Here is a 16,912-nt window from a genome sequence, read left to right as displayed (position 1 = left end):
CTAATTCGATTGTTAAGTATTAAATATGTACAAATAAAAACGTAGTGAAAGTAGGTAAGTATAACAATTTGATGTTTGTGTATATGGAGAGATAGTTTAAAGTGCAAGACAGATAGAAAGGGTCGGCCGCGAAAATTAAATAACAATAAACAATAACTTTTTTTTTTCGAAAATATAAGATGCATAGAAATTGAATTGTTCCTACTCTAGGATTCCCTGTTTTGTGGGAATAAGTACCTTCCATTGGTACATTTTTATTCCTTAGGTTAAAAAATAAACTATTAGGGTACATCAACAATCTTCTATACAAAACAATTTTTTTTATTACTCAACTAGCGACCCGCCCTGGCTTCGCACAGATGCGATGCTGATACTAAAATATATATATAAATCTCGTGTCACAATGTTTGTCCTCAATGGACTCCTAAACCATTTAACCGATTATAATAAAATTCGCACACCATGTGCAGTTCGATCCAACTTGAGAGATAGGATAGTTTAAACATGTAGGTACCACGGGTGAAGCCGGGGCGGACCGCTAGTATACCTATATAAATTCATGCTAACTACTTTAGTTAAATTCAATACAAACTTAAACATGCGAGTGTGTGTGTGTTCACGTGTATGTGTCGTGTTTGGTGTGTGTGTGTGTGTGTGTGTTGTGTATGTGTATGTGTATGTGTGTACATCAATAAAGATAAATACGATTTTGTTTGGTTTGAGGGAGAGCAATCACCTTCCACAGTTGTAGATGTTATTATTCAAAGTAAGTATTGAATAGAACATTAATCAAGAAAAACTAAATTATTATATTATAACGAACAAATCTTTTTACTTTGAATAAATGAATTATTATTTTTTTTGTTACAGATAATGGAATATTGGAAAACAATAACAATTCCTTAGACGGCTTAGACGATAACATAAATAATTCTGACAGTGAGAGGGAAGATGATGATGATGATGATTATGAAGATGGCTTTTTAAATTTAACACGTTCACTGCGGCACCTAAAATGCCAAACTTACCGTTGTTGCGACATGTCTTCCATACTTCACATCGGCAAGTTCACCACTGTGCGTCATGAGCCATTTTTATCACATCGCACCTTCTGACTTTGAAGGTTAATAATTTCATAAAATTTCAAGATATTTCAAAAAAAATTTTTTCAGATAATAGTTTATATAGTCTAGTATACCTATACCGCATAAATAGCTTTTAGTTTGACACAATAGTTTAAAAGATATGAGGGAAAATGTAAACCCCTGATTTTGTGAAAAATTATTTGCCATCCCGCACTGCGTTAATACAGTGTTTACAGTGATAGCGATGAGAAACACAGTAAAATAAAACATCGATATCGATATAAATCAATTTTGTATATTTCAGTCTGTTTGTTAACAGATAACGAGATCGTCGATACAAAAAAAAAAAAAAACACATAAAACAAGGCACTTGATAGAGTAATATCAGGAAATAGTTCAGTAACTTTTGTCTTAATTTGTTCAGTAACTTTTGTTTTAATGTTTTATATTATTTTCACAACTGTCATCACATTTTTGCATTTATGCTACGAAATAAAAGAAAGTAAAAAAACTAAAGCCTCTAAGGTATCATTGTCATTTAAAAAAACTCAAAAGAAAAGTGCTTCGGTCCTGGTGCATCACTATGCGAGACTGACACGCGGCGCGCTCGCAGTACAGTGCGGCATGAGGTGCTTGTCCATGGCAAAATATTTGACATGCCGCACACAAAAGAAACGGTTTCTTTTCTATGCGTTGTGTCCAATATTTTGCCATACGATTTTTAAACGAAATTGAGTCCTACTTCAAACTGTGATCACAAAAATATATTTGTCTCTTTTCTAGTCATTGATTAACATATAAAAAACCTCGCCGCACCACGGTGAAAACTGCGATTTTGGGCGCCGCACTGTGGTGTAGTCGCTTATGGCCCGATACTGGACATGCCGCAGTGAACGTGTTAACAATGTAATTGTTTAACCTTCATTGATATAGTTTTTATTCCATTCTTTTTAATGTATGGTAACTTTAATTTATTTTTCACTTTTATGTTTTTTTTTTCATTTTAACTTTTTAATTTATAAGAACAAGTGTAAATAATATTGTATTCTTGCAATTATTTCCTGTCGCATAATTAAAATACACTAGCTGATGAGCTGCATGCTTCATTACTTTTTTTTATTTATACTCATTTTTTAATACTTAACAATCGAATTAGCGTCTGGCTAATTAATTTTAGATTATATTATGTTTGAAGAACATAATATGAAATTTACAGACATTCTAAAATAATTTGAATTTTTTATAAAAACGAAATTAAAAATTGCGTCTGGCACCTATTTAACAACGAAAAAAACGTCTTGCAATAAAAAAATTATGATTGATGGATCTATCTAAAGGCAAAAGATTAAAAATTACGCGTTAAAAAATGACTTAAAATTAAGGAAATTATCGTGTGCAGATACGATGCGCACTAATAAACGCAACCACTGCGACCAGCCAGACAGCCCGGACTCTAACCGAAATAGCAAGAGGAACAGTATATCAAAGAACCAACTATACTAAAATTCTCACTTGTCAACGTTGGTAGCTCCTATACGATGAGATGTTTTGATTGATCGTGTAAGATAAATGTATCTACCTGTTTATGATTAGCACTTAACATCTGATAAAAACTTCACTTTTTGTAAACATCCTTTAAACAAAGTACTATAATTTGAAAAATACGTAATGTATACGTATATGCAACGGAGCGAATTTGTGTTTGTGTGCACTGTAAGGGTGCATTTACATCGAACGAACATAGAGCTAGAGCAAGAGCATTCTTTCGTGATCTTTTAGTGTAAACGAAAACTCGTATTCAGTGTTGTTCAGTATTAGATCATTGCATAGAAGCTTTTCGAACGCACTAAGTAAGAACAACGAAAGAATGCTGTACGCCTGTTTACAATGTTTGTAGTTAAGTAGCTACAGAGTTAATTTAATTATATCAAAGCAGGTGCATTTGCATAATGCAATATGAAATGAAATTCAATAAGAAATATGTTAATTACACAATAAATGATATTCCGAAGCCTTATTATTATTCGTATAAAAAATATTTCAACCTACAACATAAACTATCAAAAACTACATTAAAAATTCACTCGATCATTAGAAATTCGACAAAGGTTTTCCATAGCGACGCACACACGCTCTGAGTAGGTACCTAACATAAAAATAATTTACGAGCGTTATCTACAAATCAGGGCATATGTAAGTAATGGCTTTCACACAATTGCGATCATCTAGAGATTTATATTTATTGTCTAACTCCATCTTGATTGGGTCTCGAGCACGCGTGTGTTGTATAAAATAAATATATCTATCTATCTATACTAATATTATAAAGATGAAGAGTTTGTTTTTTTGTTTGAACGCGCTAATTTCAAGAACTACTGGTCCGATTTGAAAAATTATTTCAGTGTTAGATAGCCCATTTATCGAAAAAGGCTTATAGGCCATAGGCTATATATCATCACGCTAGTACCAACAGGAGCGGAGCCTCACTGGTGAAACCACTGAGCGCAGCTAGTCTATGTATATACAATACATATAATATTAAGAAGGTGAATAGTTTGTTTGGTAGGTAGAACGTTCTTACGTCTGGAACTGCTGATCTGATTTCAAAAATTCTTTCACGGTTGGATATATGTACTTTCTAAGTGATATCTGTAACTATAAGGTACAATATATTATGTACCATGAGCGAAGCGACTAATATTAAGTATAATAATATTATGAATGTAATGGATATAAATGGAATCAAGGAGAGCATTATAGATTCGGGATAATTGCGTCCACGAAGCCGCGGGAAGAAAGCTTTTAAGTACTGAATAAATCGTGTTTACAAATTTCTCTTAATCAATCGCTGAATTTTTACAAAATTGTAGTCTTTTTTAATTTCCACCAATAGAAACGCCCATTTGTTTACATATTTTTACCAAAAACTAACCACAAATTGCTCTAACAAACTAAACAAAGGCATACACTAAAGAAGCATTACTCCAATATATAACTATGATACCACATGATACTTTCACAAAGCTGTATGATTTATATTTATTGAGCCTCTAACGACCCAATCACGTGAACCGAAATACGTTATTTATTGCTACCAGACGACATAATATGGGCTTTTATTGTTGATTGATCTGTTTAATTGGATAGTTTATAGGTTAAATTGTTGTGTGTAGTGCTTGGAGTTAATAGTAAGCTTATTATAGATAATGAATGTGGCTTTGTAGAAAAATTGAATAAAGCGTTTTTTTTTTAACTTTAACATATTTTCATGTTGCTGATTAAGAAAATCTTTAGAATTATTGTATTGTCATGGAACCTTGAGAATTTAGAATATCCAAAAGCTGAAGAGTTTGAACGTGCTAATCTCAGGAACTAGGTACTGGTCCGATTTGTAAAATTCTTTCGGTGTTAGATAGCCCATTTATCGAGGAAGGGGCATCACGCTAAGACCAACAGGAGCGGAGCACCGCGGGGCACAGCTATTCGTTGATAAGTGTACAAAGTTTGAATGAAATATGTGTAATTTAAGAGTGGGTCAAAACTCTACATACAAACATGCAGATGAAGATAATAATATGAGAGTATTAACAATTAGTCATCATTCCTGAATTACATAAAATTTTATTTTTATCAGTATACTCTTAAATTACTGCTGCTACTTTACTAAGTGCGAGTTATCGTGATCTAAAACATATGCAAAATACATAACATTTTCAAAGAAAGCAGTCTATTATTTATACCCATCCTATAGTCCATATTTATCCCACTGTAAGGAAGATCATCTGATTATAGTTTAGGTTATGATCCAGCACTAGCCAAGTGTGTGTTGGCAGATGTCGAACTTCTTGGTTCTTAGATACCTACATATATCAGTTTACATGCAGTTTCCTTACGATGTTTTCTTTCAGGGATTTTTTTAAACGTAAGTATCACATTTTATAGGATTAAATAAAAATCGTTTCCTTTGTAAGAAGGGACGTACATGTCAAATAATCTGTTAAGCATGAAATATTATTTTCATAACACTAATTTAAGAATGTAGATATCATTGATTACGGAACCCTAAAAATCAGGCACTCAACATGCATAAGCGCTAAATTCTTCTGAGATGTCTTTAAAAAGCAATAAGGCAGTTTATTGAATAAAATTACACCTTTCATAACAGTTAACGACTGTGCTGAGCCTTTTTCGAGATTTATCACTCAAAATGAGCGTAGAGTGAAAATTAATGATAATTGATGCTCCATTCATTTCACTGTTCTGTGTCCGCTAAAATTAGAACTCTCGGCTCCATGGTTTTCTGTTATATCGGGAGTCGATCGATAGATAACTGCTGGGGGCTTAGATCTGACGATATTACAGGCATTATCATTTTTAGCAATCTTGTCTTTGAGCTGATGTAAAAGTTGATTCTTTTCTGTATGGTTTTTTTGCTCTAGTAAAATATTTAATTACGGGTGTTGTGTTACATCTCAAAGAAAGACTGAAAGAAAGATTATGTATGTATTGCATACATTCCAATTAAAATAAGCTCTATGGTCTTTAATATAAAACAAAACATTTATAAAGATTGATTAAGCAAAAGATTTAGCTTTCAAATGGCAGCATAACTGCGCTGAATTTCAGCTCAATACTATACTAACGTAGTACCTATTTAGTAATCTGTGATTATACTGAAGTTGAGAGAAAGATAAGGTCATAGATAATAAACCACTTCGGAAGCAAGAGAAATACCTATTATTGTTCCTAGTAGTATTGATTTCCTACCTACTCATTAATAATGTTAATTGTACAAGATTGTACAATTTATGTGTTAAACAAGTAAACGTAAGTACATGTAAAATGCAACAAATACTAATCTTATATAAAAATATGTATAGTAATATTTTATAGAACAAAGATTTTATGGTAAGTTCGTGTTTTTAATACAATAGTTCAAAATCACGGACAATTAAAATCATTTTTCAACATTAGATAGGTATTTTTCTTAGTTTTATTTGTAACTATTTAGTAATCAGTGATTTTATCCCGATCTAATATGGTCGAAATCTTAAATAAAACCTACATAAGTTATTCCCTCGACTATGTATAATTAATTATTGTAGTAAATAAGTAGTTCCTATACAAAATAACTCGAGTTCCGAAACGAATTTAGGTCATTTACAATTATTTATTACGGTTACTTTTACGCAGTCCTGTTATAAACTGTTTCATCGGAATCTGGTGAAAATATTTATTTTACTACGTTTTAGATATATCGTTCGCCATTAAGATTAGATACTACGCAGGAGGTAAAAATATAAGTTTTGGAATAGTATAAACGTAAAACTGAAAAGTTTCTTTGATCGGTCTTATCGACTCGGTGGAACTTATTGTTCGATACTAGTCCAATTCTTGACTATATTTTTTAACATCGGAGCAGAGCATCAAGACATTGATAGATATTACGCAAACAATGTCGCGGGCATAGCTAGTCCCACCCTAACAATACAAATTATATTACCTAAATGTACTTAATTATGAAAGTTTGTGAGTATAGGTAGGCAGAAGTTTGTTCTTCGTTCGCGCAAAAACAGCTGATCTGATCTGTAGGAAATAAGGAACAGTCATGGATTATAGTCTGAATATTAAGATACACACTTTTTACCTCGCTACTAAACAAAGCCAATGTAACTCAGGAATATTATAGCTTTCTTCTGGTAAAAGAATATTTGAAATCGGTCCCGTAGTTTTCGTGTGATAACATTACAAACATACATACAAAAACGCAATTGTTCTCTGTTTATAATATTAGTTTAGACTTAGGCTAAACGGACACTAGGTACAGTTTAAAATTTTACCACACACTTATTGCCTTCAATTTTACATGTATGAAAAGCTCAGAAATCGGTTCCTTCATTATATATTACAAGAATGCTTTTACTCAATCATGCAACAACATAAAACCACAAAACGCAACGTCACATTATCAAATGTTTTATTGTGTGCGTCACGGGAGCTTGCGTGATGGACTGATGCTTTTTGCTTATAAATAATATTTTATTAAAGTGAAACTTTTATTACATCGTCTCAAACTTTTTGGTCTGTGTAGCGCATGTCGCGTGTATCGCGGCTGCCGAGTAGGTATACCTACTCGGCAGCCGATCGTCACGCGACATGCGCTACACAAAGCAGTGTTCGGAACCGTTCGAACAGTTTCACTTTTACCGTGGTTTCATAAAACCACACAACATTTTTTTTAGGTACTAGCTGCGCTTCGCGGTTTCACCTGCGTGGCTCCGCTCCTGTTGGTCTTAGCGTAGGTAATGAATTAATGATATATAGCCTTTCTCGATAAATTGGCTATCTAACACCGAAATAATTTTTCAAATCGGACTAGTAGTTCCTGAGATTAGCGCGTTCAAACAAACAAACAAACTCTTCAGCTTTATAATATGTATTATTAGTATTAGTATAGGTAATGTTGGTTAATTATTTGTTGCATATAGTTAGATGTATATTATAATTATTAAATAAAAATAGAATAAATGCGAAGGAGCTCTGTCTTGTCTGTCTGTCTCTTCTATACGTTTAAACAATAGTTAGTGTAGTGTAAGTTCTAAATGTATATTTGTAAAAATGAATACTTATATGCATTTCATATTTTAAAGATATTTAATTCATAGTGCAATGGAAGTTTTTACAACAATATATTATATACTAGCGACCCGCCCCGGCTTCGCACGGGTGCAATGCTGATACAAAATACACTACAGAAAAACAGCTGTGAACGTTGTGTATAAAAACAAAGCGGCCCGCTCCGGCTTCGCACGGGTATAAAATAGATATACAGGCGGCCGGCCGGTACCGCCGCAAACGCTACGTCCCACAATTTTTAAATCTGTAATATCTTCGAAAATATTCACTTAAATCATACGGTGTAAAGGGCCATATAGATCTATATTAAATGAACAATGTATTCAAGGTATTTAATTGGTTAAGGATTAATGCTGTATTGGTTAAAATCGCATAGAAAATTAGCCATCATTTGTCGTAAAAAGTAAATGACAAAAAAAAGTTATTGTGGGTTATCCATAAGATATAGACATATACCATCGCGGACTTTTCTGTAGACCTTTTCAATGTGTATAATACTTAGTACATTACTTTGATAAAACTCGTAGGGTTCAGCGTTTGCAATGTAAGCGGAAAAAATGTAATTTTTTACAACATCACATTAGAAACCTCAAAAATAACAATACTTCTCCACTATTTAATGGATGTTATTATACATATAAACCTTCCTCTTGAATCACTCTATCTATTAAAAACCGCATAAAAATCCATTGCGTAGTTTCAAAGATTTAAGCGTACAAAGGGACATATAGGGACATAGGGACAGAGAAAGCGACTTTGTTTTATACTATGTAGTGATTCTAGAATATTGTATAGGTAATAGCATTAGGGAATAAGGAATAAAATAGAGAAAGAATTGCCATTTTACATAATATGGTGTTTGTTAATTCAGAAATTATGTTATTATAGTCGAGCCAATTTAATAGGCAACATTTGACGTCTATCAATTTTATCTTCGAAGAGAGGTAACCTGCTTAAAAATATCGATTAAAGTGAATTAATCGATACGGATTTGAAACATTTGTCAATCGAATTTATTAATTTATGGTGATTTTTATTCACAAGTAATCAATGCATTCGATTCTAGATTTCAGATTTCGATTTTTAGAGTTACGTCTCTGGTATTTAAAAAGAAAAAAGGTTTATTGACACAAAATTGTAGCGACGTCAGTTCTTCAATTCAGAAATTGTTTATTATGTTTAGAATGGTTTATCAGTAAAATGAAATCTTAAAATTACTTGTATCGGTCATTATTTTTATAAATATATAATCGTAATTGAAAAAAGTTTAGCAAATGTGCAGTTCTAACAAAACGAAATATTATCATGTTATTCTATGTCGTCGTTACTAGGTTACGTTTTTGAATTTTGTTGAACTGTCAAATGTTGCCTATTGAAATGGCTCTACTATAGTATTGAGCGTTGAAAGAATTCACTAAATTGGGGAAAATAAGCCTCTATATTTTTGTTTATTTATTTTATACCAGGCGCAAAAAATCTTTGCTCTTTACAATCATAATTTATAGCTTTTATCATCTTTTATGCATGTTAAATTAAAAAGGTAATTATGATGAATTTATATTTTTGGTTTTATGACATTCAAATGCTTTATAAATATATATATATACAGGGTGTCCCACTGTTGGTATACTAAGCTCAAAGGAGGTTATAGTTTTGAATACGCTGAGTACGTAAAAAATAATTAAAAAATTCCTGACGCATTTTTTTTTCAAAAAGATGAATTCTTAAAACTCTATGTGTACACCCATAACAAGCAACCCACCCAACTTTGCCACCAGCACGTGAGCTATCGTTTAAGATTATGTTTTCATAGACAAAATGCTCACATTAGAGGAGCGGTATATGCCGGCTGCGCGAAGCTAGAGAAGAAAACATAGATTTTCAGGAAAAATTTAGCGAAAAATTTTTGATGTAATTTTCTTTTTTAAGTATTTTTTACGTGATCAGTATATGCAAAACTACAAGTCCCTTCGCGCTTAGTATACCAATAGTGGGACACCCTGTATATATACAGGGTGTAATCGTTAAGTGTGCACAGGCGATTTTTCCGTAAGTATTACAGATAACAAAAAACTTTAAACTGATATCGAAAGTACTTAACCTAATGAGTAAAATGGCCGTAATAAATTTTTAAAAATAAATCGAGAAATATCATAAAAATTATCTTTAAACCCTCCCATACATTAAGTATGAAATATGAATATCCCATATACATTTAATAAGAAAGATTTTAGCTTTCTTTTTCTTTTTTTGGTTTTCTGCTTTAATTACTTCGCAAATTTGAAGTGACATTTTCCACGTTTTTCCGGACATTTTCACGCATTTTCCGGATATTTCCCGGGAATTTTCCGGAAATTTTCCGGATATCTCCCGTCATTTCCCAGGCATTTTCCGGGGATATTCCAGGCATATCCACGCATTTTCCGTACATTTTCACGCATTTTCCGGGTATTTTCCAGATATTTACCAGGCATTTTCCGGACATTTCCCTGACATAGCCTGTAAATGTCTGGAAAATGTCTGGAAAATCCCCGGGAAATAACCGGAATATGCCTGGGAAAAGTCTGGAAAATATCCGGAAAATGCGTGGAAAGTCCCGGAAAATAACCGGAAAATGTCTGGAAAATATCCGGAAAATGCGTGGAAAATTCCGGAAAAACCGTGGAAAATGCCTGGAAAATCCCTGGTAAATATCCGGAAAATGCGTGAAAATGTCCGGAAAATATCCGGAAAATGCGTGAAAATGTCCGGAAAATATCCAGAAAATGTCCGGAAAATAACCGGAAAATGCGTGGAAAATTCCGGAAAAGCCGTGGAAAATGCCGGAAAATGTCCGGAAAATATCCAGAAAATGCGTGAAAATGTCCGGGAAATGCCTGGAAATGTCCGGAAAATATCCGGAAAATGCCTGGAAAATGTCTGGAAAATATCCGGAAAATGCGTGAAAATGTCCGGAAAATATCCGGGAAATGCGTGAAAATGTCCGGAAAATATCCGGAAAATGCGTGGAAAATTCTGGAAAATGCCTGGAAAATGTCCGGAAAATATCCGGAAAATGCGTGAAAATGTCCGGAAAATATCCGGAAAATGTCTGAAAAATATCCGGAAAATGCGTGAAAATGTCCGGAAAATATCCGGAAAATGCGTGGAAAATTCCGGAAAAACCGTGGAAAATGCCTGGAAAATGCGTGAAAATGTCCGGAAAATATCCGGCAAATGCGTGAAAATGTCCGGAAAAAGCGTGGAAAATGCCACTTCAAATTTGCGAAGTAATTAAAGCAGAAAACCAAAAAAGAAAAAGAAAGCTAAAATCTTTCATATTAAATGTTACATATGGGATATTCATATTTCATACTTAATGTATGGGAGGGTTTAAAGATATTTTTTTTGATATTTCTCGATTTATTTTTAAAAATTTATTCCGGCCATTTTACTCATTAGGTTAAGTACTTTCGATATCAGTTTAAAGTTTTTTGTTATCTGTAATACTTAGGGAAAAATCGCCTGTGCACACTTAACGATTACACCCTGTATATATATATATATATATATACAGGGTGACAATTTCGTGACGTACAAATATTTTGAAAATGACCCATATATATATATATATATATATATATATAATATATATATATATATATATATATATATATATATATATATATATATATATATATATATATATAAATATATATATATATAAATATATATATATATATATATATATATATATATATATATGGGTCATTTTCAAAATATTTGTACGTCACGAAATTGTCAGTAAACTGTTTCGTTAGGAAATGTCAGGAAGTTGTAAAAGTAAGGCTGTATTCAGAATAAGGTAATATTACATATAAAAAAGTAAGAAGTCACTAGTTAAAAAATATATATATTTTTAGTAACAAAATAATCAACAAACAATCAATTTTTATAATTCTCTGTTTGCTTTTCCTTTTCTTTTCTTCTTCTTCTTCTTCTTCTTCTCTTAATTAATGGCTCCACCCAATAAAAAGGGACTTCGCCAATGTCCAGTATATATGGGAGAGACAGGACTCAAATTTCAGCCAGTTAGACTTGTTCGGTTGTGACATTTAACATTTGGAACTGAGTGGGAAAATGCAGAAATTTTGATCAACTTGGAGCAGCTAGAACAAACACATAAGACAATACAGGTTATATATATTACAGACTACAGGATACACTAATATAGTTTATAAATATAATAAGGGGTTAATACTTTAGTTTGTTAAAGGAAATAAATTTAGATAGAATTTCAACAAATTTGGAAGGCACTAATGTCAACAAACATTTAAAATTTGTGGGACGAGGGATTTCAGGAGGGAGGACATCCAGTAATGAAGAACGAAGCTTGGTACATTCAAAGAATAGGTGGTCAGTAGTACTCAAACTCAAACTCAAACTCAAACTCAAACTCATTTATTTGGCACCAATTTTACAAAAAATAAGGTAATAAAATAAAATAAAAAACAAACAAAAAGAAGAAACACAAAACAAAATTAAAATTAAACAAATAAAATTAGTGTGATGCCAAAAGGGTCCCCACGTCAGCAAAAGTTACAGAGTGTTTCTGCAACACTGGTTTTCAGTGAGGACCAGTAATACTGATGACTTGCGGCTCAAATAACAGAGCACGACTGCCAGTCAATGTAACCTGAACGAATATAAATATTTATATAATATATTATACAACAAATAATCGTTTATACATAATACATATACATATACACATACACACATCATATATACATACACACATACACATATACACATAATACATATATATTATTATATAAATACACAACAAGCACAATTCACTACCATTAACCACACAAAAAACAAATAAATACGCCGGCACTAGACACTGATGAAGCAAGCAAGTACAGCTGCAGCAGTTATGTAATATACGCCGTGTAAGTGGGAAGAACGCGTGAGCCAGGAGGAAACTGTTTTTGGTAATGATTTAGTTTATTTTTTAAGTGTTTTTTAAATGTATATACAGATCCTAAATTACGAATGGGAGGTGGAATGTTATTCCAACACTTACACGAAACGTATCTAAAACTACCACGAAAAGCCGCCGTGCTATACCGCTGTAAGCGCAGTGCCGGGTTGCTCACCAGACGAGTGTTAACAATACCGCTGCACCATTCCAGTTTTTCGTAGAGGTAAGTTGGTTTTTTACTGGTCACAATACCGAAGAGCAAAGTGGCAATGTGGAGTTCCCTTCTGAGAGACATCTTTAAAATGTTTCTCTCGTTGAGGTAAGGTGTCACGTGAGTGCGAGGAGGAATGTCGAAACAGTATCTTGCACAAGCATTTTGCACTCGCTGCACTATTCGCTCTGTTCTTGCAAGAAGTCGAGGCCCGTATACACAGTCAGCATAATTAAATTTGGAAAGTACAAGAGCCTCGCATAACCTAATTCGAATATCAGTGCTAAGAAAACTACGAATTTGATATAAAATTTTTAAACGATAAAAACAGTTCCTGACTAAATTTTGTATGTAAGATTCGAATCGAAGCTCTTGATCAAAAATAAGTCCTAGATTACGAACCTCTAAAACTCTTTCCACTGGAACACCTTGTACCTTTATGTCCAAATTATTACTAACAATATCTTTTATTTGTTTTTTAGATCCCAACACCATAAACTTTGTTTTACTAGGATTTAACGCTAAAGATACCGAATCTGCCCAGGCTGCTATCCTATCCAGATCTTCATTAATTTTTACCACGGCCCTGGGTGTATCACTAGGTTTAAAGGACAAATATATTTGAATATCGTCTGCGTAGAGATGATACTGGCAATATTGAATTTTATTTATAACCTCTGCTGTATAAAGAATAAAAAGTAAAGGGCCTAAAATAGAGCCTTGCGGCACTCCTCTAGTAAGCGGCTGTAGGTCTGATTGAACGGCAATTCCATTGCTTCCACGAACTTCCACAGCTTGGGTTCGACCGCATAAGTAGCTCCTAAACCACTCAATGGTCCCAGGCTCAAATCCATAAAAATACAGTTTAGCAAGCAACAGATTAATATTTATTGTATCAAACGCACGCGAAAAATCTAATAGTACTAAGATGGACCCTTCCCCGCGATCCTGAGCAGTCAGCAAACTATCAGTAACATCTAAGAGTGCAGTGGCTGTACCATGACGCTTTCTAAAGCCTGACTGACGTGACGGTAAAATATTGTTTTCTTCCAAATATGAGATCGTCTGCATGTACACTATACGTTCCAAAACCTTAGATAAACATGGCAAAATGCTGATGGGTCTTAGATCTTTCACATTCATTGGTTCATTGTTTTTAGGTAATGGTTTCACTATAGCCCTTTTCCATAATTCTGGAAAGGTGTGTGATTCAATTGATTTATTTATTATAGAAGTTATAGTATAGAGGCTATTAGGCATAATTAGAGCTACCATATCCAAGTTAATACCATCAATACCTGTCGCATTTGAATGCAAAGAATCAATAACCTTTTTTACTTCATTTTGGGAAACTGTGCGGATGTCAAATTTAGAGTCTCCATATCTACAATCACTGAACCTCTGAATAATATCAATGCCAATATCATTATTGCCGGGAGCATTAAGAAATGACGCATTTATAAGATTTGGATTATTTAAATGTGGTGGGATCTCTATTTCTGGTTTCTTGTTTATGTTGAGCGACTTTTTGAGATTTTTCCAGAGTATACGTGGATTAGTAAACTGGTCATTAACTTTTTTACTAAAAAATGCACGTTTCTCGTTAAATAATGCTGTATTAGTAATTTTTTTTAGTTGTTTATAATAGTCCTTATGTGTATCACTTTTAGTAGTTCGATAGTTGTCAAAAGCTTCATTCCTCAATTTCATCATTTCTTTTATTGTATAGGTAATCCAAGGATGTGAAACAGAACTTTTAGAAAATATTCTTTTATATGGCGCATGACTATCAAACAACAGTATCAAAATATCCGTAAACACGTTTACTGTATCATTTACATTAGGTAGGCACGAAATACTATTCCAATCTATATTCATTAAATCATTATTAAAATGTTCAATATCAATGTCCTTTAACGATCTGTATATTTTCCAGCAAGGTTTAATTTTTACTACTTTATTCATAGGTAGATTAAATGAGAGAAATGCGTGACTACTGAGTTCAGGTATGTGTTTTATATCTACGTTTTTTATGTCCATATTACTACTTATAATATCTATTAATGAATGACTGTGATCAGTAAAGTGTGTTGGCCCATCTACATGTTGTTTGAGATTGCAGTAATTGAGGAATTCATATAGCTTAGCAGACTGTTGATTGGTTTGAAGCAGATTTATATTAAAATCGCCCAAGACTATTATTTTTTCAAATCTTGGAAAAGAACATATAGAATCGGTAAGTGCGTCGAAGAAAGTATCAATATTTAACCATGGCGGCCTATACGCTGTGCCAATTAGAATTTTGAAACTTCCGATGTTTAGATTTACCCAGAGCTGCTCAACATTCGCGTGCAGCGGATGTTTCAATTTTTGTAGATGCGTACCCTTCCTAAAATAAACGCCTACGCCACCACCCCGGGTACGTCCTTCCATCCTTCCCTCCTCGGACAGCAAGACGAGTGGACGTGTGTTGAAATAATTTTGAATCTTAAATTAAAACTTACCAAATTTCGAATAAACAATAGTAATAACATTAAAACTTTCTTAATATCAAATAAAAAATAATAACTTAAACACAAACAGTTAAGTTATAAAGTGTAAACAAATACGAACTCCCCGAATTGCGTGGCATCCTTGTACTTCAGTGAAGATAAACAGTGAGTAAACATCATCTTCGTATCTTTCTCACACTTCAAGTAGCGGCTCGCTGCAAGATAACGCTATAGCGCGCGCTTCAAGAGCAAGAGAGAAGCACAGTAATATCGTCACATTAATCTTTACGTTCTACCCTGTAAAGACTCGCACTTTTAGTGATACAGTCGATATAATTATATTTAAATAGATCCTACCATGTATCGTTCACCGCCGAATACATCTAAAACGCTATCTGCACCGGAATTAAATTTATCTTCGGATGAGAATGACGCAGAAGCGAATATTACATTAAGATGTGAAAAACGGCGTCGACTGTCTGGAGGTGAAATTGATGAATTCGCGATGTTTAAGTCAGAAATGCAGGAGCTACTTCAAAAAATGTTCAACAAAATGTTAATAAATCAGAACCTTCGCTTAGATAAATTAGAAAAAAGTATAGCCGAGATGGATAAAAATATATCTTCAGTGATTAAAACAAATAACGACATCGAGTCATCGATAAATTTCTTGTCGGAAAAAATCGAAAACTTGCACGACCAAATAAAAATAATTAAAAATGAGTCAAAAGAGTTTAATATAAGATTTAGTACCATAGATGCAAGGCTGAATAGTCTAGAAAAAAGCAATAGGATTACTAGCATTGAAATCAGGAAAATTCCAAAAAAAGTGAACGAGAAGAAGAACGAACTATTCTCAATTGCTAATAACTTATTGAACACTCTTTGTTTAGAATCATCCAATATTAACATACGAGATGTCTATCGTCTACCAAGCCGAAAGGAAGCACGGGAGTCAACTTTGATTGTGGAGTTCCCAGACACAAATGTTAAAGACATAGTCATAGAAGCAGTTAAAAAATTTAACAGACAGACAGGAAGTCCTAAACTTAACACTAATCACTTCGGCTTTGAGGGACAGCCCATTCCTGTGTATATTTCGGATTTCCTAACCCAATTAGACAAACGTTTGTTCTATCACTCGAGGGAATTCGCAAAATCAGAAGGTTATGCTTTTTGCTGGATGACCAATGGCCGGATTTACCTACGCAAAAAAGAAGGTGCTCCACATATTTATATTAAAAATGAAGAACAACTCAACCAACTTAAAAATAAGATGTGACTAGTTTTTGTGTACCTTGTTGCTCGATTGTTATCAATTATTATGATTACTTTAAATATAAATAAGCTTAGTTTAACTATATTTAAATCCAAATTCCAATACATTAATTATTACTATACTCTTTACAGAAACACATTCATAAACACACTTACAATAAATCCATGCATCTGTAACAAATACAATCTATATTACAACTATAATTCATCAAAACACATTTTATTGCGCCTTTGTGTAAAACCC

The 16,912-nt window shown here is 33.1% G+C and overlaps 1 protein-coding gene across 1 annotated transcript; it reads left to right on the top strand.

Annotated features, from left to right (window-relative positions):
- The first annotated feature begins 15,353 nt into the window (after nt 1-15,353).
- Nucleotides 15,354-16,706, top strand: LOC149896804 (uncharacterized). The gene has a single exon (XM_090117363.1). It carries the CDS (start codon nt 15,749-15,751, stop codon nt 16,670-16,672), a length of 924 nt encoding a protein of 307 aa, XP_089973489.1. The 5' UTR covers nt 15,354-15,748; the 3' UTR covers nt 16,673-16,706.
- The last annotated feature ends 206 nt before the right edge of the window (nt 16,707-16,912 follow it).

Source organism: Colias eurytheme, chromosome 27, assembly GCF_061535395.1.
Source record: "Colias eurytheme isolate Ceu_HAF_F1 chromosome 27, ilColEury1 Martin Lab GWU primary, whole genome shotgun sequence".
In the NCBI taxonomy this organism is placed as follows: Eukaryota; Metazoa; Arthropoda; class Insecta; order Lepidoptera; family Pieridae; genus Colias; species Colias eurytheme.
Note: the sequence above shows the minus strand (reverse complement) of the source record. Positions and strands in the feature narration are given on the sequence as shown.

Excerpts from the sequence above, each read along its gene's own strand:
- LOC149896804 (XM_090117363.1), top strand. The coding sequence starts at position 15,749 with ATGTATCGTTCACCGCCGAATACATCTAAAACGCTATCTGCACCGGAA.